The sequence below is a fragment of the Pongo pygmaeus genome, chromosome 19, assembly GCF_028885625.2.
Source record: "Pongo pygmaeus isolate AG05252 chromosome 19, NHGRI_mPonPyg2-v2.0_pri, whole genome shotgun sequence".
In the NCBI taxonomy this organism is placed as follows: Eukaryota; Metazoa; Chordata; class Mammalia; order Primates; family Hominidae; genus Pongo; species Pongo pygmaeus.
In genome coordinates this window covers 9,571,177-9,593,570 of record NC_072392.2, presented here as the reverse complement: position 1 = coordinate 9,593,570, position 22,394 = coordinate 9,571,177, and the positions used below count along the sequence as shown (strand labels likewise).

The following is a 22,394-nucleotide window of genomic DNA, read 5'->3' as shown; positions in this document are numbered from 1 at the left end:
CTTTAATCCTCACTCTGTTTGGTCAGTGGTACCATTTCCACTTAACAGGCGGCGAAGTGAAGACACTGGAAAGTGATATGGCCTTTCCAAAGTGACATGGCTGATTGATGACAGACCCCATTGGAACCAAGGTGGTTTGACTCCAGAGCCCGCACCCTCCACCACAACACCTCACTGCTTTTCTCTTGCGCTGGAAAGATCTCTTCTCTTGCTGGGAAGACTCACCTTTCTGTCTGTTCCGCTGGTGATGATCTGGAACTCCTCAGGGTGATAGCACACACACTGGAATAAGGTGTTGGCTAGTATCATCTGATTCCTCCTGAGACGCCTGGAAAGTAGATTCAAAAGCTGTGAAAGTCGACTTTCTCTTCCCTAGGAAATTTATTCACTATTCAAGCTGGATTTGGTGCAAGCTGGGATTTGGGTTGGTTTATCTCTATGCCAAACATCTCATACTGCTCAGCACAGTGGTGCTTGTATTTCTTCAAAACAGACTTCAGGTCACCCTGTCCTCTCTACTTCTGTGTACTCCGGTTGGCCTATCAGTGACCACCAAAGGACAATGGGAAGGGCCCTTTCCTAAAGACAGAGCACGAAACTCAATGAGAACCCTTAAGTTCCAGTGAAGAAGAAGCAGAAGAGGCTGAACTCACAGCCAACCTGCTGCCTCCCACACAATGTACTTGATTCTTGAGGCCACCATTTGGAAGTGGAGCTCCCTACAATCTGAGAAGCAGAATGTGGGGAAGGGTATTTTATTTTGTTTATGTTTTAACCATTGATGTATCTTTAATTCACAAATAAAAGCTGTTGCAAGATGTCATGTACACATTTGTCCACAGGTTTGGACGTACCATATTATGCACAACCCTCGGAAAACACGAGCCTGTCACGTGGGGATGTTGCAAAAGCCGGCAAGCTCAACCCTTGTCTGCATATGGTAAGAAGTCCCTCCCAAGACCCACCCCCCACCCTGCCCAGGGTGCCCCCAAGAGGAAGCTGGCCTCCCGAAACTGAAGAGAGCCTGGCCTGGGAAGGGTATTTTAAAAATGGGTATTATGGGCCGAGTGCAGTGGCTCATGCCTACAATCCCACCACTTGTGGGAGGCCAAGGCGGGCAGATCACCTGAGGTCAGGAGATTGAGACCAGCCTGGCCAACATGGTGAAACCCCGTCTCTACTAAAAATACAAAAATTAGCCAGGCATGGTGGTGCATGCCTGTAATCCCAGCTATTCGGGAGGTTGAGGCAAGAGAAGCACTTGAACCCGGGAGGCAGAGGCTGCAGTGAGCCAAGATCATGCCACTGCACCACGCCTGGCCAGGATCTGCATTTTAAACCAGCATTTCAGTTGATTTTTATGTGCATAATAGAACCCCTGCCTTAGATACTGTACCAAGAAATATGTAAATATCGCTTCTCCTTCCCCAGACAATGTGGTGGGTGGCCATCTCACAGGCCAGGCTTTCCTGGCTAAAAAATGCACCTTCTGCACAGTTTCTTCTCATTATGGAAGTTTTCAAACGTGGTATCTAAGCTGAGCATTTTTAAAGATTTTGGCACAAGAATTCCTGCTACACAACAGAACAGCTTTCAGGATTTGAGGCAGTCACAAACCATCCATAGAAATAAGTTCAGACATGTCCTTCTAGTTCTATATTTTCCCAGGAAGAAGGTCAGGTATAGCCTAACACTTCCTACAAGTGTGGTCCTTGAACCAGCACTCTCAGTTGGCAGCTTCTTAGAAATGCAGAATCTCAGGTACCATGCTAAATTTAATGAATCAAAATCTACGTTTGTAACAAGATCCCCAGGAGACACACAGGGCTAGAAGACAAAAGCTTGCTTTGTGGGGTTTGTTTGTTTGTTTGTTTGTTTGAGACGAAGTCTCACTCTATTGCCCAGGCTGGAGTGCAGTGGCGTGATCCCAGCTCACTGCAACCTCTGCCTCCCAGGTTCTAGCGATTCTTCTGCCTCAGCCTCCTGAGTAGCTGGGATTACAGGCATGCGCCATCACGCCTGGCTACTTTTTGTATTTTTACTAGAGACGGGGTTTCACCATGTTGGTCAGGCTGGTCTCGAACTCCTGACCTCGTGATCCTCCCACCTCGGCCTCCCAGAGTGCTGGGATTACAGGCGTGAGCCACCGCGCCCAGCAGTGCTTTGTGTTTTTTAATGTATTAAGTACACATTGAGTTCTCATTCCCATCAAGTGTATCTCATATTCTTTGTCGTGCGTGCCTCCTTCCTCCCATCTTTGCACTTATCCTCGTCTCTCTTATGCAGTGATATAAAGGCAGTGCCTCGTAGGAGTGGTAGAGGGGTGATAGGTGGGTGGGGAGAGGGGTTGGAGGAATAGGGTCTGATTCTAAAATAAAAACACAGCAAAAATGCTTATAGTCAAAAATTCAAAAAGCCACTTTTCAAAAATCCTTTGAGTTACTCCTACAATAAAGTTCACGGGCTTTGGTCTAGTTAGTTTGAAGTTAGTCATTCTATGGGGGTGTGATATGCTCGGAGTGTAAGAGGTCCCTGAGAATGTGGCCAACCAAGGGGAAAGGCAAATGTATGTCCCACCAGCATCCCTCCCCTCCATGGGGAGTTCATTCTGGGCTTCACCTGACTGACTGGAATGATAAGAGGCACTGCCTGCATTAGTTATTTTTCTTTTTTCTTTCTTTCTTTTTTTCTTTTTTTTTGAGACAGAGTTTCACTCTTGTTGCCCAGGCCAGAGTGCAATGGTGTGATCTCAGTTCACTGCAACCTCCGCCTCCTGGGTTCAGGCGATTCTCCTGCCTCAGCCTCCCAAGTAGCTGAGATTACAGGCACCTGCCACCACACCCAGCTAACTTTTTTATTTTTAGTAGAGAAGCGGTTTTGCCACGTTGGCCAGGCTGGTCTCGAACTCCTGACCTCAGGTGATCCGCCCACCTCAGCCTCCCAAAGTGCTGGGATTACACGCAGGAGCCACCGCGCCCGGCGTTGAATTCGTTATTTTTCTTGCCCCCTTTCATTTGGGACACAGGGTTGAATTCATGTAAGTTAAACCATGCTTCACTGTGTGGACACAGAAAGCTATTTCCCTATCTGCCCAGAAACTTCTAACATTCAGTTCTTCCTGGAAATTGTAACCCTTCCCACTAGCATCGATAAACCATGGCCCGTCATGAACGGCTTCTGATGAACATCCCTTTACTGTGTTGCCTTAAATAAGATTTCTACCCTCCATGTGAATCTTCTCTCATGTTCAATAAACTGTTGGCATGATTGGATTTTGCAGGTATCACTGCATCCTCCCCATCACAGGTACCTACACAAGGTCCCAAATGATACAAGTCCCATCGGTGCTGGCGGTGACACACTCCTCGTTGTTCCTCTTCACCCTAATGCAGGAGACTGATGACTTGTGTTCCTTCAGGGCCTCCTCCAGCTTCTGAGTCTGACAGCCTATCTGCCATACCCTCACCTGAAAGCCATAAAGCACAGGATCTTGATCCACACTTGGGACTTCTGAAGGGATAGGAAAAGATTCCAAGAGCTTTTTCCCCTTTGCTATGCTTGATTTGTGTTTTTTAATTTCCTGTCTTCGTCTCGGTTGGGTGGGGTGGGAATGCTAAGTTGAAGGGCAGGCATATTCATGTATAAGATGTGATCATCTTCAACAGAGCTTCAAAAATGCTACTAACAATCCTGTACCTGCTTGTACATACAGGCTGAGAAATTTAATCAGACACCTGCTATGCAAATCGATAATGCAAGGGCCAACGCAAAACCAAGTGAAATAATGTCTACTCACTTTTGCTGATCACTGCCCTCAAATTTCTGGTACTATCAGGAAAGTTCGTGGGTACCCAGAGCTATATTTAAACTTTCACAATCAGCTGTTCAATTTTGATCATTTAAAAGCAATGGTTCCCAACTCTACTGAATCCAATGCCTATTTTATATCACAAATATTTCCAAATGCCTGTTTATTATCGTGGAGTGAAATTCATAGGTAATACAACTACCTACACACAAAATTTAAAATCATCAATATGATGCTTTAATAAAGAGGATAGATAAAAGGAAAGTTGTTTAGTTAGTATAGCATCCTTTATTTTTTGAGATGGAGTCTTGCTCCGTCTCCCAGGCTGGAGTGCAATGGCGCGATCTCGGCTCACTGCAACCTCCGCCTCCCGGATTCAAGCAATTCTCCTGTCTCAGCCGCCCAAGTAGCTGGGACTACAGGAGTGCACCACCACACCTGGCTAATTTTTGTATTTTTTTTTCTTTTTTTGAGACAAAATCTCGCTCTGTCATCCAGGCTGGAGTGCAATGGTGTGATCTCGGCTCACTGCAACCTCCAACTCACCGCGCCTGGCCTAATTTTTGTATTTTTAGTAGAGGCGGGGTTTGGCCATGTTGGCCAGGCTGGTCTCAAACTCCTGAGCTCAGGTGATCCACTTGCCTCAGCCTCCCAAAGTGCTGAGATTACAGGCGTGAGCCACCATGCCCGGCCAGTATTCCTTTAATGGACAAAGGATCTGTCACAACTACACCAGAAAACACAGTGGTCAGATGCTTACACCTTCTTATAGTGACTATGTTGGATTTATGAAAAATAAGACGAGCACAAACTATTCTGTTCTTCCTACGACAGGGGATTAAGGAAAGGAAATGAAAATATCTCAAAGAGAAAGGGAAGGCTTTGGGATAGCAAAGAATCGGGGGCACAGAGGAGGAGAGATCCAAAGAAAAATGTGTGAGCGAAAGGTGTTACAGCCTCCTCAAAATAATGGGAAGAAAAGGTTGAGCGTGATCATTTAAAAATAATGGTCAAAATGTCTGGGTGTATTAAATAATTGATGCTAAAACCATCACCTGCTTTAAGAGATAAGATGGGCCAGGCACGGTGGCTCACGCCTGTAATCCCAGCACTTTGGGAGGCCGAGGCAGGCGGTTCACGAGGTCAGGAGATCGAGACCATCCTGGCTAACATGGTGAAACCCCGTCTCTACTAAAAAAAATACAAAAAAAATTAGCCGGCCGTGGTGGCAGGCACCTGTAGTCCCAGCTACTCGGGAGGCTGAGGCAGGAGAATGGCGTGAACCTGGGAGGCGGAGCTTGCAGTGAGCCAAGATTGCGCCACTGCACTCCAGCCTGGGCGACAGAGGCAGACTCCGTCTAAAAAAAAAAAAAAGATAACATGACAATTTATACAACTACGATCTTCGGAGGAAAAGAGCAAGCAAGCCAAAACACCCGCGTGAATTCCTTAACTCTAGTCCACATAGAACACTTTCATGTCTGTATTGTAAATGTCCTTTCTGTGTACAAATGTACTTAGATATATATTTATAGGCCGGGCATGGTTGCTCATACCTGTAATCCCAGCACTTTGGGAGGCCAAGGCAGGTGGATCACCTGAGGTCAGGAGTTTGAGACCAGCCTGGCCAACATGGTGAAACCCCATCTCTACTAAAAATAGAAAAATTAGCTGGACGTGATGGCGTGCGCCTGTAATCCCAGTTGCTCAGGAGGCTAAGGCAGGAGAATCGCTTGAACCCAGAAGGCGGAGGTTGTAACAGCCAAGACTGAGCCACTGCACTCTCCAGACTGGGTGACAGAGTGAGATTCCATTTCAAAAAAAAAAAGGTATACATTTATAATATTAGAACTTTTATTTATGACATATTTTCGGATCTCATCAAAATGTTAATTTGGTCCTGCTTGAATCCCAGCACAGGTATGTATTTTTAAAAGCAAACAGATGGCTTCCTATAGGGCAGTTGTTCTAAATAGAGTGTTATTTTTTTCAAATTTCTGCTTTCAATACCTCCCCTTCCCCACCGCCACTGATGACCCTTTTACAGTCACTGGTGGTGGCGATGGCGGTGACGCCGATCCTGTGAGCGCTGTTAATGACATACATCAGTCGGCCTGTCTCTGGGGCGAAGGCTCGGATTTTACCATCATTCCATGCTGGCATGAAAGGGAAACAAAAGGCAGGCAGGATCAGTATATGCACCCTCTCTCCGCAGCCTGCTGGCCTCACTAAGGAGAGGCAGGCCTGGCGAGCAGCGCTGTGCTGGAGGAAAGAGACCAGCTCAGCTGAATGCTGGTCATCACAGGCCCCTTTCCCCTCTACAGGTACATCCCATGCCAAGTGAGGGAGGACGGGGAGAGGAGAAAGGAGGGAGGCCCACTCCCACCTCTGCCATGAACCACAAGACTTGTACACCCAACTAGCTAGATGATATTGTGCCTGAGATACATAACTGAACATTTCCAAATAATTGTTGTCATTCCACCTACCCCCACCTACCCCAATCTTTCAATGGAATGCTCCTCCTCCACATTCCACTATATTTCCCATTTCAGTAAAAGTTGCCACCACCCATCCAGTTGCCTAAGCCAACAGCCTGAGTCTTCCTTGATTACCCTCAGTTCCATCTACCCAACCCAATCCAACATCCAATCCATCAGCAAGTTCCACCAGCTTTACTGTTAAAAAACATTCAAATCTGAGCACCTCTCAACAGTTCCACTGGTACCTCCTTCATCCAAGGCACCACCATCTTTCTCCTGGATTGTGATAACAGCTTATGCTTGCTTCCGCTCTTGCTTACAACCACTTATTTATGCAGGGATCAGGGTGGCCTTTTAAAAATTATGTCATCTTCTTGATCAAGAACTTCCTTTTTTATTTAAAAAAAAAGGCTCATATCTATAATCTCAACACTTTGCACTTTAGGAGGCCAAGGTGTGTGGATTGCTTGAGTCTAGGAGCACAAGACCAGCCTGGAAACATGGCGAGACCCAGTCTCTACAAAAAATACAAAAAAAAAAAAAAAAACTTGCCTGGCATGGTGGCATGCCCCTTTAGTCCGAGCTACTCGGGAGGCTGAAGTGGGAGGATCACTTAAACCTGGGAGGTGGAGGTTGCAGTGAGCCAAGAGTCCACCACTGCACTCCAGCCTGGGCAACAGAGCGAGACCCTGTCTCAAAAAAAGAAAAAAAAATGTGGGGGCTGGGTGCAGTGGCTCACACCTGTAATCCCAGCGCTTTGGGAGGCCAAGGAGGGCAGATCACTTAAGGACAGGAGTTGGAGACCAGCCTGGTCAACATGGCAAGACCCCACCTCTACTAAAAAAAATACAAAAATTAGCTGGGCATGGTGGCGGCATGCCTGTAATCCCAGCTACTCAGGAGGCTGCGGCAGGAGAATCACTTGAACCCGGGAGGCGGAGGTTGCAGTGAACCGAGATCACACCACTGCACTCCCAGCCTGGGCAACAGAGCACAACTCCATCTCAAAAAAAAAAAAAAAAAAAAACTTTCCAAAACATTTTCCCACTGCACTTAGAATTAAAATCCAATCCAAACTCTTTATCCTCCACGGTAACTAGTATTTGTGCCCGTCCCCCGACCCCCCACCCCGCCATCTCTTTTAACTTCTTTTACTGGCTGTCCCTGCACCCCTAGCCCAACTACCCATTAAGCCCCAGACACAATGGCCCTCTTGCTATTCCTCAAATCCACCAAGCGATCTCCCTCCTCAGGGCCTTTGCACTTGCTATTCCCTCTGCCTGGAATGTTTTCTCCCCAAGTCTTCATATGGCTGTCACCCTCTCATAAGCTTAAATGTCACCTCTTGACCTTAGCAGTTTAAAATGAATGCTAAAGGTAGATCCCATTTCAGCAAAGATTTGAGGAGGTGAGGGGGTGAGGGAGTGAGCCATGGAGGTATCTAGGGAAAGAATATTTCAGGCAGACATAAGAGTCAGAGCAAAGGCTCTATCTATGCCCAGTGTGTCTGAGGAACAGCAAGAAGAAAGTATGGCTAGAAGGGGTGAGCAGTAAGAGGAAGAACTCCAGGTAAGAAGGTGAAGGTGAGAAAGAGGAGAGAAAGTCACATGGAGCCTTGCAGGTGAAGGAAGAACTTTGTCATTTACTCTTAGAGGGTAAAAGACTTTTGAGCCCTAAATATGGCATATTCTGACTTATGTTTTCTTTCTTTTTTTTTTTTTTTGAGACGGAGTCTGGCTCTGTTACCCAGGCTGGAGTGCAGTGGTGCGATCTCGGCTCACTGCAACCTCCACCTCCTGGATTCAAGAAACTCTCCTGTCTCAGCTTCCTGGGTAGCTGGGACTACAGGCTCCCGCCACCACGCCCGGCTGATTTTTGTATTTTTAGTAGAGATGGGGTTTCACCATATTGGTCAGGCTGTTCTCAAACTCCTGACCTCAGGCAAAAGCCCATCTCTACTCAAAAAAATTACAAAAATCGGGCAGGGCGCGGTGGCTCACACCTGTAATCCCAGCACTTTGGGAGACCAAGGCGGGCGGATCACCAGGTCAGGAGATCGAAACCATCCTGGCTAACATGGTGAAACCCCGTCTCTATTAAAAATACAGAAAAATTAGCCGAGTGTGGTGGTGGGCACCTGTAGTCCCAGCTACACGGGAGGCTGAGGCAGGAGAATGGCGTGAACCTGGGAGGTGGAGCATGCAGTGAGCCGAGATCGCGCCACTGCACTCCAGCCTGGGCGACAGAGCGAGACTCCATCTCTAAAAATAAAAATAAAAATAAAAATAAATTTAAAAAATTACAAAAATTAGCTGGGCATGATGGCTCATGCTTGTAATCACAGCTATGTAAATCAGGTCCAGGTGCGGTGGCTCAGGCCTCGGCCTCCAAAGTGCTGGGATTACAGGCGTGAGCCACCGCGCCTGGCCCTGACTTACATTTTAAAACAGACCTCTGGCTTCTGGCTTCTGTGTCGAAAACAGACTGCGGGAAAGTATGCTGGGTGAGAAGAGAAGCAAGGAGAACTGGTAGGAAGGTACGAGGGCAATCTAGGGGAGAGATGCTGGTGGCTAAGATGGGGGGCAGATAATGAGAAGTGAGGGACCTCGGATGTACTTTGAAATGAGCATCATCAGGGGATGTGGATGTGGGCATAAGAGAAAAAGGGGAGGCAGTGAGGACTCCAAGATTTCTGTCCTGAGCTGTGTTCACTCTAGATGTAAGGTAAGCCCAGAGCTCCTGGCAGCCCTATGTGGAGAAGACATGCACAGGGTGGGGCGGGGACGCTAACAAGGAGGAGACAGGGCCAAGAAAAGAGGGGTGAGGGCCAGGTGCGGTGGCTCACGCCTGTAATCCCAGCACTTTGGGAGGCCGAGGCGGGTGGATTGCCTGAGGTCAGGAGTTCAAGACCAGCTTGGCCAACATGGTGAAAACCCGTTTTTACTAAAAATACAAAAAATTAGCAGTGATGGCGCACGCCTGTAATCCCAGCTACTCTGGAGGCTGAGGCAGGAGAATTGCTTGAACCCAGGAGGCAGAGGTTGCAGTGAGCCTAGATCGCACCATTGCACTCCAGCTTGGGCAACAGGAGTGAAACTCTATCTCAGAAAAAAAAAAAAGCAAGAAAAAGAAAGAAAGAAAGGAAGGAAGGAAGGAAGGGAAAGAAAGAAAGAAAGAAAGAAAGAAAGAAAGAAAGAAAGAAAGAAAGAAAGAAAGAAAGAAAGAAAGAAAAAGAAAGAGAAAGAAAGGAAGGAGAGGTGAGATGGGTTCCTGGTGTCACCATTTTAATAGCTGTCCCTAAAGATCCACTGAACTTTTCATCGATGTGAAGCAGTATATGTACTTTCTGAGCACTGGGGAGATTTACAGATAGATTCGGCATAAGACAATACTAAGAAATTACTGTTTTAAAGGAAAATATTTTTAGAGATACATGCTGAAGTCTTTAGAGGTGGAATATCATGCTGCCTATAATTTATGCTAAATGACTTTGGCATAAAATAATAACTTGAGTTAAAAATAAATTCCCTTTGAGGCATCACTTCGTTTGAGTCAGGTTTTTATCTCTTACACAACAAAAAGGGTCCTCACATGGGGGCCCTGTCCTCACTGAGGCCACAAAATCCTTTTCAAAATTGAACTTCTAAATTTTCCTACTAGAGAGAAAGATACACGCTATATGCAGCAATGTGGGAGAGGAGAAATTGCTATTTGGTCCTTCCTAGCTCAGAAAGTCTCCCAGCTGGAAGGAAACTCCAAAGAGAGGCTAGATTAGAAGCAAGAAGGGGGTGGACAGTGGGAGGCTGTTCTAGGTTATCCACGTGTAGAGACTAGTATGGGAGGAGAGTGACAAGAATCAAAACCGCAGCTAGAGCCCCAAGCCAGATCTTGACATGTGGACGTTACCTGAAATGATGCTCTTGCCGTCCCTCATGAAGTCGATGCCGTGGCAGGTCATGTTGGGCACGGTGATCCGCAGCAGCTCCCTGTTGGATGATGTGTGCCACACCCTGATGTCCTTCTTGGCACAGGTTGCAAATAGCTCAGCAGTGCCACTGCAAGGAAGCCATCAAGAGATGCAACCATAAAAGATGCAGTTTCCAGATGCATATTTGACACCAAAATGTGTTTCACAAAAATATAGGGAAAGGCTGGGCGCAGTGGCTCAAACCTGTAATCTCAGCATTTTGGGAGGCCAGGGGGGCGGATCACGAGGTCAGGAGTTTGAGACCAGCCTGACCAACATGGCGAAACCCCGTCTCTACTAAAAATACAAAAATTAGCTGGGTGTGGTGGCACATGCCTGTAATCCCAGCTACTCAGGAGGCTGAGGCAAGAGAATCGCTTGAATCTGGGAGGCAGAGGTTGCAATGAGCCAAGATCAGGCCACTGCACTCCAGCCTGGGCGACAGAGCCAGGCTCCATCTCAAAAAAAAAAAAAAAAAAAAGAATATAGGGAAGGATGCCTTTTATTATCTGAAGGCTTGATGATTGTCTTACAGACCATTTGAAACATCTTTTGTAAGATGGTATTTAATGCCCTCTAATCATCTGTGGACCATCTTTTGTAGTCCTTTCTCTTTAGGAAGGGTTGGGACAAAGTTGCTCAAAAAGAATAAGCCAATTTAAAATTCTCACAAAGTCTTGGTAGACTGGAGGATAGTAAGTAACATTTGTCTTTTCTATAAAACTACTTTATTGAGGCCTGATGTGGTGGCTCACACCTGTAATCCCAGCACTTTGGGAGGCCAAGAAAGGAGGATCCCATCACTTGAGGCCAGGAGTTCAAGACCAGCCTGGGCAATATAGTGAGACCCTGCCTCCCCCAAAAATAAAAATATATAAAAATTAGTTGGGTGTAGTGATGCATGCCTGTGGTCCTAGCTTCTTAGGAGGCTGAGAAAGGAAGATCTCTTGAGCCCAGGGGTTGGAGACTACATTGAAATATGATCGTGCCACTGCACTCCAGCCTGGATGACAGAGTGAGACAAGAGAATTTGCCTCTAAAAATAAAATGAAATAAAATAAAAACCACTGTATTGAGGTATGATTGACAAACAAAAAGCTGAACATATTTAATGTATATTACCTGAGTTTGAACATAAGTCGACACCTATAACATTTCTTGAGATAAATACAGCCTTGGATTACTTGTATTAAGAGAGAATAAACAAACCCTTTCCTGTAAAGTAGACAATCTTTATTTATTTATTTATTTATTTATTTATTTTTGGGATGGAGTCTCACTCTGTTGCCTGGGCTGGAATGCAATGGTCCGATCCCGGCTTACTCCGCCTCCTGTGTTCAAGCAATTCTCCTGCCTTAACCTCCCGAGTAGCTGGGATTACAGGCATGTGCCACCATGTCTGGCTAATTTTTTGTATTTTTAGTAGAGACGGGGTTTCACCATGTTGGCCAGGCTAGTCTCAAACTCCTGACCTCGGGTGATCCACCCACGTCGGCCTCCCAAAGTGCTGGGATTACAGGCGTGAGCCACTGTGCCCAGCCAAGCAGACAATCTTATTAAAATTTTCAAAAAGGAAAAGACAATGGTGCCAGAATTCAAGTTTGCAGATAACCCAAAATCCTTCTTTTGTCTGTCAAGCTCAAAAAAAAAAAAAAAAAAGGCAACCTCTAAATACAATGTAAATTACGAATATGTCAAAAGATTACAGATTATTCCAATTTGAATAAGAAGAAGAAGTAATATTGGGGTACAATAAAGACCATTTGGTTTATAAGTATAAATATCTAGCTTGTCTCTGTGGAGATTAAAGCTAATTTTTAGATTTCAGTACATCTCAAGCAATGTCTACATTTTTTCATGAACACATTTCAAAAAAGAGTCCTTTTCTCTTAAGACCTACTCACTTTAGAATTAAAACAAAAAATAAGTGGATCCCTTCCACACATTTAACGTTGGGGCTTAGTGTTACAATTATAATGATGGACTACTTAGTTAGAAAGAGTAAGTGCTGGAATGAGACAACAGATGTGATGGGGCTTCTTGCCGGACAGTCTTGATTAACATAAATCAAGTCAACACTAGAATGTTAATATTTATTTAAAATTAGAGATATTTATATTAGATAATGCCTTTGGTGAATGAGCTCCTCCTCTGAGGGAAGTAAGCTCTTAAAGAGGTGTACTCATGGACCACTCATGAAAATCAAATATCATGAAATCAACGCCCCTAAAGAACTTTCCAGGCCAGGAGCAGTGGCTCATGCCTGTCATCCCAGCACCTTGGGAGGGCCAAGGTGAGTGGATCACCTGAGGTCAGGAGTTTGAGACCAGCCTGGCCAACATGGCAAAACCCTGTATCTAACAAAAATACAAAAATTAGTCAGGTGTGGTGGTGTGTGCCTGTAGTCCCAGCTACTTGGGAGGCTGAGGAAGGAGAATCGCTTGAACCCAGGAGGCGGAGGTTGCAGTGAGCTGAGATCATGCCATTGCACTCCAGCCTGGGCAACAAGAACAAAACCCCATCTCAAAAAAAAAAAAAAAAGAACTTTCTTCGAAACTCTCTACCCTTGATGGCCTATCCACTTCCTTGGCAGTCAAGCCTAGTTCAAAACTGAACCATTCAAGTGGTAGATTGTTCTTAGTTTAGGGTCTGAGAGGTTAAGTTCCAGAAAGAACCCAATTGATTGGATCATGATGAGGTACCAAGCCCATGTGCTCCCTCTCTCCCACCTAAAATCCCATGAAATGAAGATATTTATAGATATAGATGTAGCTATAGATGTACATAATTTTATCCTTAACAATACAGGAAAGCAGGAAAGAGTATCATCACATAGGTCAGAAACATTATGGATAAATAGACATCAGCCAGATAAGAGCTGTAGAGAAAAACTGAGCTCAAAAGCATAAGCAGAGAGTACATCTTGTAAGGCTGGAGCACTGAACGGGTTCACACACATTTTCTCACAAATAACAATTAGAAAAACTGGATGAATTAACAACAATAACCAAAATCTTAATGACACTAAAAACCTCTAAAAGTAGATAGATACCAGGAAGAGTTTGCTCCTCTAAGAGTGCAGCTGGAAAGGGTTGAGAATTGTTAGCATGTGGCTTTCTCACAACTCCCACAGCTATGGTAGCTGTAGAAAAAGGTGGCAGAAAAACCATAGCGTCACCAGCTAACAGTGCTAGAGATCAGAGTTGAGGGCTAGAAAATCAGCTGGAATTTAAAGGGGGAATATCCTAGTGACAAGAAAACCACAAGAATAAGATGTAAATTCTCGTTATAAACACTGCCCAAATCTCTGTTAGGTAGCTAAATTATACATGTATGGAGGGAATACCAAGAGGAAGAACCAGCAGGCAGAGACCAGGGAGGATTCTACTGTTTGTTTGTTTTTTTTAATTGATTTTTTTTTAAGGATTCTACTGCTAAAGACAGCTACATGGGGTCAATCTGAGAGGTTTTTTGTTTGTTTGTTTTTTGTTTGCTTGCCTTTTTAAGTAAATACATTCCCCAACTGAGCTCAGCTTGGATGGCAGGAAGCTGAACCTCGCAGGCTTCAAGTGTCAGAGCTTGAGGTTAACAGAATATTTGGAAAATAGGGAGAAGTCACTAAAAGAAAGGAAATCATGGAAAGGATGAGCTTCATCTCTGCATAAACCATTGGTTGACTGCCAAATAATGCAAGCACACAGAAGAACCCAAGGCCAGGCTAAAAAAGCAGCAGTGGGAAGTCATGAGAATAACAGCTGATGCACACTATGGGGAGGCAAAATTTGCAGTTTGAGTCCATGCCAACAGTCCTCAGAGAACAGAGTTGCCATAGTGTATTCTATATAATACTGAGTTTTCAACAACAACAAAAAATTATCAAACATGCAAAGAAATAGGAAAATATGACTCAGAAAAAAGGCAGAGTCAGAAGCAACTGATTCCAAGTAGACCTAGGTACTAGATTAGCAGACAAAAACTTTAAAGCAGCTATTTAAAAATATGTTCAAAATATTAAAGGAAACTATCACATCAATAAGTGAACAGATAGGTAATCTGAACAGAGAACTAGAAACTACATATGTAATATTATAATTATATACCTTGTAGCAATTATATATTCTTCTATAGGTAAGAAGTATAATAACTAAAACAAATTTACTAGGTGGACTCAATGACAGATTGGAGATGGTAAAAAAAACTGTAAACTGGAAGGTAGATTTAATAGAGATTACATAATTTTAAAAAGATAAAATTGAAGAAAAATGAACAGCCTAAAGATCTGTGGGAAAATCTCAAATTACTAAACACAGATAATTCGAATCTCAGGGGAACAGAAGTGAGAAAAGGTGAAAATTCTTAAGGAACAATGGCTGAAAAACTTCTCAATTTGGTGGAAAATATCAGCTTATAGATTCAAAAAGTTTAACAAATGCTAAGAAAGGATAAACACAAAGAGAAAGACAAATCACAGTCAAACTGATGAAAGACAAAAGCAAGGAAAAAATATCGAAATATAAACAGAAAAATGACATATTATGAAGAAGAAAATCATAAGAATACAGAATGACTTCTCATTAGAAAGTCTGGAATGATGTATTCAAACTAATGAATAAATAGAAAATAATCGGGCAAGAATTATCTAACCAGTGAAACTTTCTTCAAAAATAAAGGCTAAAAAAATGTTTCCAGATAAATAAAAACTGAGATAATTATTCAGTAGAGGCTTATACTTTTAAAAAGATGTTAAATGAACCAGGCAAAATGGCATGCACCTGTAGTCCCAGCTACTCAAGAGGCTGAGGCAGGAGGATCACTTGAGACAAGATGTTTAGGCTGCAGTGTGCTATGATCATGCCTGTGAATAGACACTTCACTCCATCCTGGGCAACAGAGTGAAACCCTGTCTCTTTAAAAAAAAAAAAAGAAAGAAAAAAATGCTAAGCAAAGTTCTTTAGAGAGGGAAAAGGTAACAGATGGCAACTTAGATATATAAAAAAGAATGAAGACCATCAGAAATAGTCAAATATATAAGTAAGCACACAAGACATTTTAAATTTTTTCTTCTCTTAATTTCTTGAAAATGTTTATGACTCTTTAAAGCAAAAATTATAATATTGTATTGATGGAGTTTGATGGAGTTTGTATAAAGATTTAATACAAACATATGAAAGATTATATTAAATGTAAATGGATTAAACATTCCAAATAAAAGCAGAGATTATCAGAATGGATAGAGAAGTAAAAACCAAGTATATGCTCTTTCAAGAGATGTACTTTAAACATAAAGACACATGGAAAAATAAAAGGGTTAAAAAAAGATATATCATGCTAAGAGTAAGCATAAGAAAGCTGTAATGAGTACATTAAAATTATACAAAGTTACTTCAAATCAAAGAGAATTACTAGAGACAAAGAGGAAGACTTTAATAAAAATGTCAATACAGCAAAAAATATAACAAATAATTAACAGCACCTAATAACAGAGCTTTAAGATATGCAAAACAAAAACTGTGAGAAATAAAGGTGGAACTCTACATTCATTGCTTGAGACCTTAACATTTTTCTCAGTAACTGATAATACAAGTGGACTAAAAATCAATAAGGAGAAGAAGATCTGTATGACACTAACTATATTAAAAGCTTCCACAGAGAAGAAAAAAGATCTCCAAAGTACATATTGAAATATTCTATTTACATAAAGTTCAAAAGCAGGTAAAACTAATCTATGAGACTAGTTCAGGTAGTAAGTAGGAGGGTGAGGGTTGTGATTGGAAGGGGTGTTTGGGGGATGATAAAAATGTTCTATTGCTTTCCCAGGGTGGTAGTCATATAGGTGTGATAAGTCACTGAGGTGCTTATTTATGATTTATGTATTTTGCATATATGTTACACTTCAATACGAACTCCATTAAAATTCTTTTTATACTGCACCAAACTGTTATTCAAGTCTGAGGGTAAAACAAACATATTTTCAGGTAAGCAGGGACCAAATTTTCTTTTTTTCTTTTTTCTTCTCATCATCATCATCTTCTTCTTCTTCTTTTTTTTTTTTTTAATAGAAACAGGGTCTTACTCTGTCACCCAGGCTGGCGTGCACTGGTGTGATTGTAGCTCATGGTAGCCTCAAACTTCCTCCCACCTTAGCCTCCCGAGTAGCTGGGACTAGAGGCAGTGCCACCAACATGTCCAGTTTATTTAGTTAGTTTTGTGAAGATGAGGAAGGGGTGTCTCACCATCTTGCCCAGCTAGTCTCAAACTCCTGGGCTTTAGTTATCCTCCCACCTCAGTCTCCCAAAGTGCTGTGATTATAGGCAAGAGCCACTGCACCTGGCTGAGACCATATTTTCTGTATATAGATTGTTTCTGAAAGAATTAAAAAAAAAAGAATCTAAGGGGATTGATATGTTAAAAAGAGAGAGACTGATAAAAGCAAAGATCTAGAATTCCAAATAATTTCAACATAGGACATGGTGGAGGAAAGGTGAAAATAAAAATATGCTGAGACTCTTGCCTTTTTGGCAGATTAGATACAAACATTGGTTAACTGTAGTCTTTGATGAAAAACTATATTTAAATATGTATATTAAAAATTTAGAGGTTGACTGCAGTGGCTCATGCCTATAATCTGAGAGGCCTGTGCTCTGGGAGGCCAAGGCAGGAGGATTGCTTGAGGACGGCAGTTGACAACCAGCTTGGGCAACATAGTGAGACCCTGTTTCTGAAAAAAAAAAAAAAAAAAAAAAAGAATTTTTTTTTGTTTTAATTAGCTGGGCATGGTGGTACATGCCTGCATCCCAGCTACTCCAGAGGTTAAGGCAGGAGGATTGCTTAACCCCAGGAGTTCTAGGTTGCAGTGAGCTGTGAATGAGTCACTGTGCTCTAGCCTGGGTGACAGAGGAAGACCTTATCTCCTTAAAAAAAAAAAAAAAAAAGAAAAGAAAACAATTCATGGGTAACCACTAAATGAATACAAATAAAGTAGATAGTTTCCAAGTTGTACGCAGCAAAGGTTAAAACAGAACCAAATAAAACATGATGGCTAAAAGAAAAGACAAAAAGAGTAAACATGTTAAACAGAAAAATATATAAACTTATCAGATAGTAATAAGTATGAATGAATTAAATTCTGTTAAAAAACTAAGACTTACCTAAAACTAAACACTAATAGGTTGAAAATAAAGAGTTGAAAAAAGACAATACACTCTCTTTTGCTGCAATGCACATCTCTATAATGAATATTAGCTCATATGCAATTGGTAAAACCGCAATTATTTTTGCACCAACCTAACAGAATATTACACAAGTTTCATTGGTTCATGCATGATTTATCTCAGTATAATAATGCTTTGGTATATAAAGTAATAGCAATTGAAAACAAAGAACATTAACACAACTAAATTAGCAAGTAAATGAAGAATGCAGTACCATACATTTATTCTATGTTCTTCCTCTTAGTTTAGTTCATATTTACAACTCAGCAGCCTCAAGTCTTCTTAAATCTCCTTTTAGAAAGTTACCCTTACTTATTAAAAGGTGAAGTCCTATATCTACTGCAGTATTTCTTTCTTATTAGGAATTTAATAAACTCTTTCTAACTGTGCTAATAGTTTATTAAAATTGTGACTGGTTTGTTAGTGCTCTGATTACAAAATTGCATCAGTATTAACAGGTCTGGCCTAACCCCAGTGATTCTCAGCTAGGGGTAATTTTGCCACCAGGGGAAGTTTGGCAAGGTCTGGGGACATTTTTTAGTTGTCATAATTGCAGGGAAGGAGCTACTACTCGCATCTGATGGGTAGAGCCCAGGGATGCTGCCAAACATCCTTTAACGCACAGAGTAGCATCCACAATATCAAGTTATCTAACTCAAAATGTCAATAGTGCGGAGGTTGAGAAATCCTGGCCTAATTCAATTTTTCCCAGAAGTCCTTATTTTTTATAAATAAATGAATTTTTTTATAAATAAATGAATTTTTATAATAAATGAATTCATTTATTACATTATAGCAAAAATTCCTAATTAGTAAATGTTATTTTAAAAGAATGAAGATGTGGTAATCTTAATATCAAACTAAGTAAAATTGATGGCAAGAGAAATATTTTGAGAGGCCAGGCGTGGTGGCTCATGCCTGTAATCCCAATCCCAGCACTTTGGGAGGCCAAGGCGGGTGGATCATCTGCGGTCAGGAGCTCGCGACCAGCCTGGCCAACATAATGAAATCCCATCTCTACTAAAAATATAAAAATTAGCTGGGCGTGGTGGCACAGCCTGTAATCCCAGCTACCCGGGAGGCTGAGGCAGGAGAATTGCTTGAACCTGGGAGGCAGAAGTTGCAGTGAGCCAAGATCGTGCCACTGCACTCCAGCATGGCAACAGAGTGAGACTCAGTTTCAAAAAAAAAAAAAAAAAAAAAGAAAGAAAGAAAGAAAGAAAAGAAAAAGAAAAGGAAAAGGAAAAGAAAGAGATGCAAAACCCAAACAGATCAATAACTATATAACAATTGAAAAGATAGTTTAAAATCTACCCTTAAAAAAAGCACCAGGGCCAAACAGTTTTACAGATTAATTCTACTAAACTGCTTATAAAAAAAAGAGGGGAAAAGGTGAGACCAAAAGAAAATGACCAACTTGCAAATAAAGATTCACCTAGTGGGAAAGCAGCAGCCATTTTCACTGTTGGAAATAACATGGAAAGACCTAATCACAGGGATTCAGGGAACCGAAACTACAGCTGAAGATCTCAAAAACTGAGGTCTGAGGCTGGGCGCAGTGGCTCATGCCTGTAATCCCAGCACCTTGGGAGGCTGAGGTGGGTGGATCACTTGAAGTTGGGAGTTCAAGACCAGCCTGACCAACAAGGTGAAACCCCATCTCTACCAAAAATATAAAAAATTAGCCGGGCGTGGTGGCGCATGCCTGTAATCCTAGCTACTCAGGAGGCTGAGGCAGGAGAATCGCTTGAATCGAGGAGGCAGAGGTTACAGTGAGTCGAAATCCCACCACTGCACTCCAGCCTGGGTGAGAGAGCAAGACTCCGCCTCAAAAACAAACAAACAAACAAACAAAAAAACCCCCAAAAAACAAAAAACAAAACAAAACAAAAACTGAGGTCTGAATATAAGTCTTGCTGAAAGTTGAGTATTATAAATTAAGCTAAGTACTGAGGAAGTTCAGAGCAAAAAACTGACCAACTTCATGAAATGAATCTCACCAAAGACAAAATGTGTTACAAAATCAAATACCAGAACATCTGACTGAAGCTCCTTTTGATATCAAAACTGCTGGTAGTTATTTGTTTTACTTGTGCTGGGCGAGATTTACCAAGAAATACAGCAACTAGATTCAGAAGCCCTCGTAATGCCCACCACCCTGAAGCCTGCGAAATCTAGAAGACCTCAAGAGGTACAAATGACAGGAAAGAAGTTTGAAAACAGGTACCACAGATACTTCTTGTCTTAAGATGGGGCTATATGCCTGATAAACCCAATGTAATTGAAAATATCCTAAGTCAAAAATGCATTTAATACACTTAACCTACTGAACAGCCTAGCTTAGCCCAGCCTACCTTAAACATACCCAGAACACATCCATTAGCCTATAGCTGGGCAAAATCATCTAACACAAATCCCATTTTATAATAAAGTGTTGAATATCTCATGTAATTTATTGAATACTGTACTGAAAGGGAAAAACAAAATAGTTGTATGTGTACTTGAAGTATAGTTTCTACTGCATACACTTTGCTTTTACGCCATCATAAAATTAAAAAATCATAAGTCAGGGACTGTCTGTACTAAGCTTTCTCCGGATGGGATTAAGAAAACAGAAAGGTTTTGTCAGGTACTTACCCTTTCCATGAGGGGTTTATTAGAAAAGTCAATATTCTAAAGAAACTCAAATTTGAATTGGAAAGCTAATATAATTGCATGGCAAAGACAATGGAAAGTCTCTTAAAATAATTCACCACATTAGAAAAATTTAAGAGGAAAAAATCATAAATATGTCCATTGATATTGAAAATGCATTCATAAAATTAAATGCCCTTGCACACTGCATTGAATCTTCACATTCTTTTTCTCTTCTACTCACAATGGAAAGACAATATCCTCGACAGCATCAAAGTGACAAGTCGCTATGAGCGTCTCTTTGAAATCCGTGAAGCTGACTTGAAAAATGTGCGATTCTTCTGTTCCTACGAAAAACTGGTGTCCTTCTCCTCGAAGTGTGATGGAAGTGATGCTGCCTTGTAACTGAATCTTCCTTTAGGGAGAAGCACAAAAGTAAAGTAGATTCACTCAACCAGTAAGTAGTTAAGAATCATGTGAAGCATGGCAGAGGATACAAATCAGGCATGTAATTTCGGACACGCCCTCACAGAAGTGACGCAGTTGAAAAGGCAGGAGTTACTCACAAGTTGGTGTACCCACGAACAGCAAAGCCAGAGGTCAGCATAAGTTAAAGTAGTCAGGGAAGCTTCTTCAGTGAGATAACGTTTTGACATTGGTTGTGCAACGCAAGCAGGATTTGGGTAGAGGGAATATTCCAGGCAGGCATATGGGTACAAATGACCACAGCAACTAACCCCTTTATTAGTTCCACTTCTGAAAAATAATCCTAAAATCGGGGAAGATGCTTTACGTCAAAGGATGCTATGATAACCCTATCTGAAAGAGTAAAAGGTTGGAAACAACCTAAATATCCAGTTGTGATGGAATAGTTAAATGATCTATGGAACATCAGCTTCATAGAATATTTGCCCAAAAAACGTTTAAAAGATTATGTAGTATGTATATATGTTACTATAATAAAAAGATTACATCATAATACTGAAAATGTTTATGATGCTTGCATTAAGTAAAAAATTAGAATACAAAATTTTATTTATAAGTAAAATCATTTCAGAGCTTGTACAGTGGTTCATGCCTGTAATTCCAGCACTTTGGACGGCCTAGGCAAGGAGGACCACTTGAGGCCAGGAGTTTGAGACTAGCCTGGGCAACATGGCAAGACCCTGTCTCTAAAAATAAAAAATAAAATAAAATAAATTAGCCAGCTGTGGTGGTGCGCACCTATAGTCCCAGCTACTTGGGAGTCACTTGAGCCCAAGAGTTGGAGGCTGCAGTGAGTCACAATCTCATCCCTGCCTTCCATCTTGCATAACAGAGTGAGACTCTGTCTCAAAAAGAAAAAATGAAAAAAAAAAAAGAAACACTAGGGGTTGTCTTTGCCATAACCTTTAGGAGTTAGCTTTTCCTCTTCTGCATTTCAGATTTCTCCCTCTTCCCTTTATAATGAGTATGAACTTAAAAAAAAAAGTATATACATGAATGAGGCCCTAGGATACAGCCTCTCTCTGTAACTAGTTTAGTTTGGACAATGAAGAATTCAACGCAGGTTCTTGTGCAAGAAGCCAGCAAGGGAAATACAGCGTTTTAGAGGTTTATTGGTGCGACACAGAACAGTTAATGAAGAAAGGCAAATGACAAGTTAAATCTCAGTTCCTGCGCTAACTAGAGGTCTGTGACTCTAGACAAGTTGTCAGAAGCCTCTGGCCTCAGTTTACTCAACTACAGAATAATTTCTCCTTTACAGGGGTTGCAGTGAAGGTAAGGTATGCCAGGCCACAGATGACAACCAAGAAATACTGGCTATTGGCATCTGGGACCTTCAGAAGACAAAATGAAGCCTAGGGATAAAAGGGGAAGAACAGGCTGGGCAGGGTGGCTCACACCTGTAATCCTAGCACTTTGGGAGGCCAAGGTGGGTGGATCACCTGAGGTCAGGAGTTTGAGACCAGCCTGGCCAACATGGTGAAACCCCATCTCTACTAAAAATACAAAAAAAAATAGCTGGGTGTGGTGGCGGGCACCTGTAATCCCACCTACTTGGGAGGCTGAAGGCTGAGGCAGGAGAATCTCTTGAACCTGGGAGGCGGAGGTTGCAGTGAGCTGAGATTGCACCACTGCACTCCAGCCTGGGTGACAGAGCGAGACTCCATCTCAAAAAAAAAAAAAATATGGGGAAAGGACAGATCTTGGCACTGGAGCTGTCTGTTTTGATCATACATCTTCCCTTTCTAGTTTCCATGACTTCTCATGTGAGCTGCCTTTTCAATCTACAAAAAGCTCAGGAGGTG

General features: G+C 42.1%; 1 protein-coding gene across 3 annotated transcripts in view; it reads right to left on the bottom strand.

The window, feature by feature from the left end:
* CFAP52 (cilia and flagella associated protein 52) overlaps positions 1-22,394 on the bottom strand; it is a 64,506-nt gene that overhangs the window by 4,471 nt on the left and 37,641 nt on the right. For all 3 annotated transcript variants that reach the window (XM_054456615.2, XM_054456616.2, XM_054456618.2), the window contains 5 exons: positions 20,348-20,518; positions 10,198-10,346; positions 5,819-5,964; positions 3,315-3,466; positions 226-328 (listed from right to left, as the gene is read on the bottom strand). In XM_054456615.2, coding sequence (XP_054312590.1) covers positions 226-328; positions 3,315-3,466; positions 5,819-5,964; positions 10,198-10,346; positions 20,348-20,518 — 721 coding nt within the window. The remainder of the gene's footprint in view (positions 1-225; positions 329-3,314; positions 3,467-5,818; positions 5,965-10,197; positions 10,347-20,347; positions 20,519-22,394) is intronic.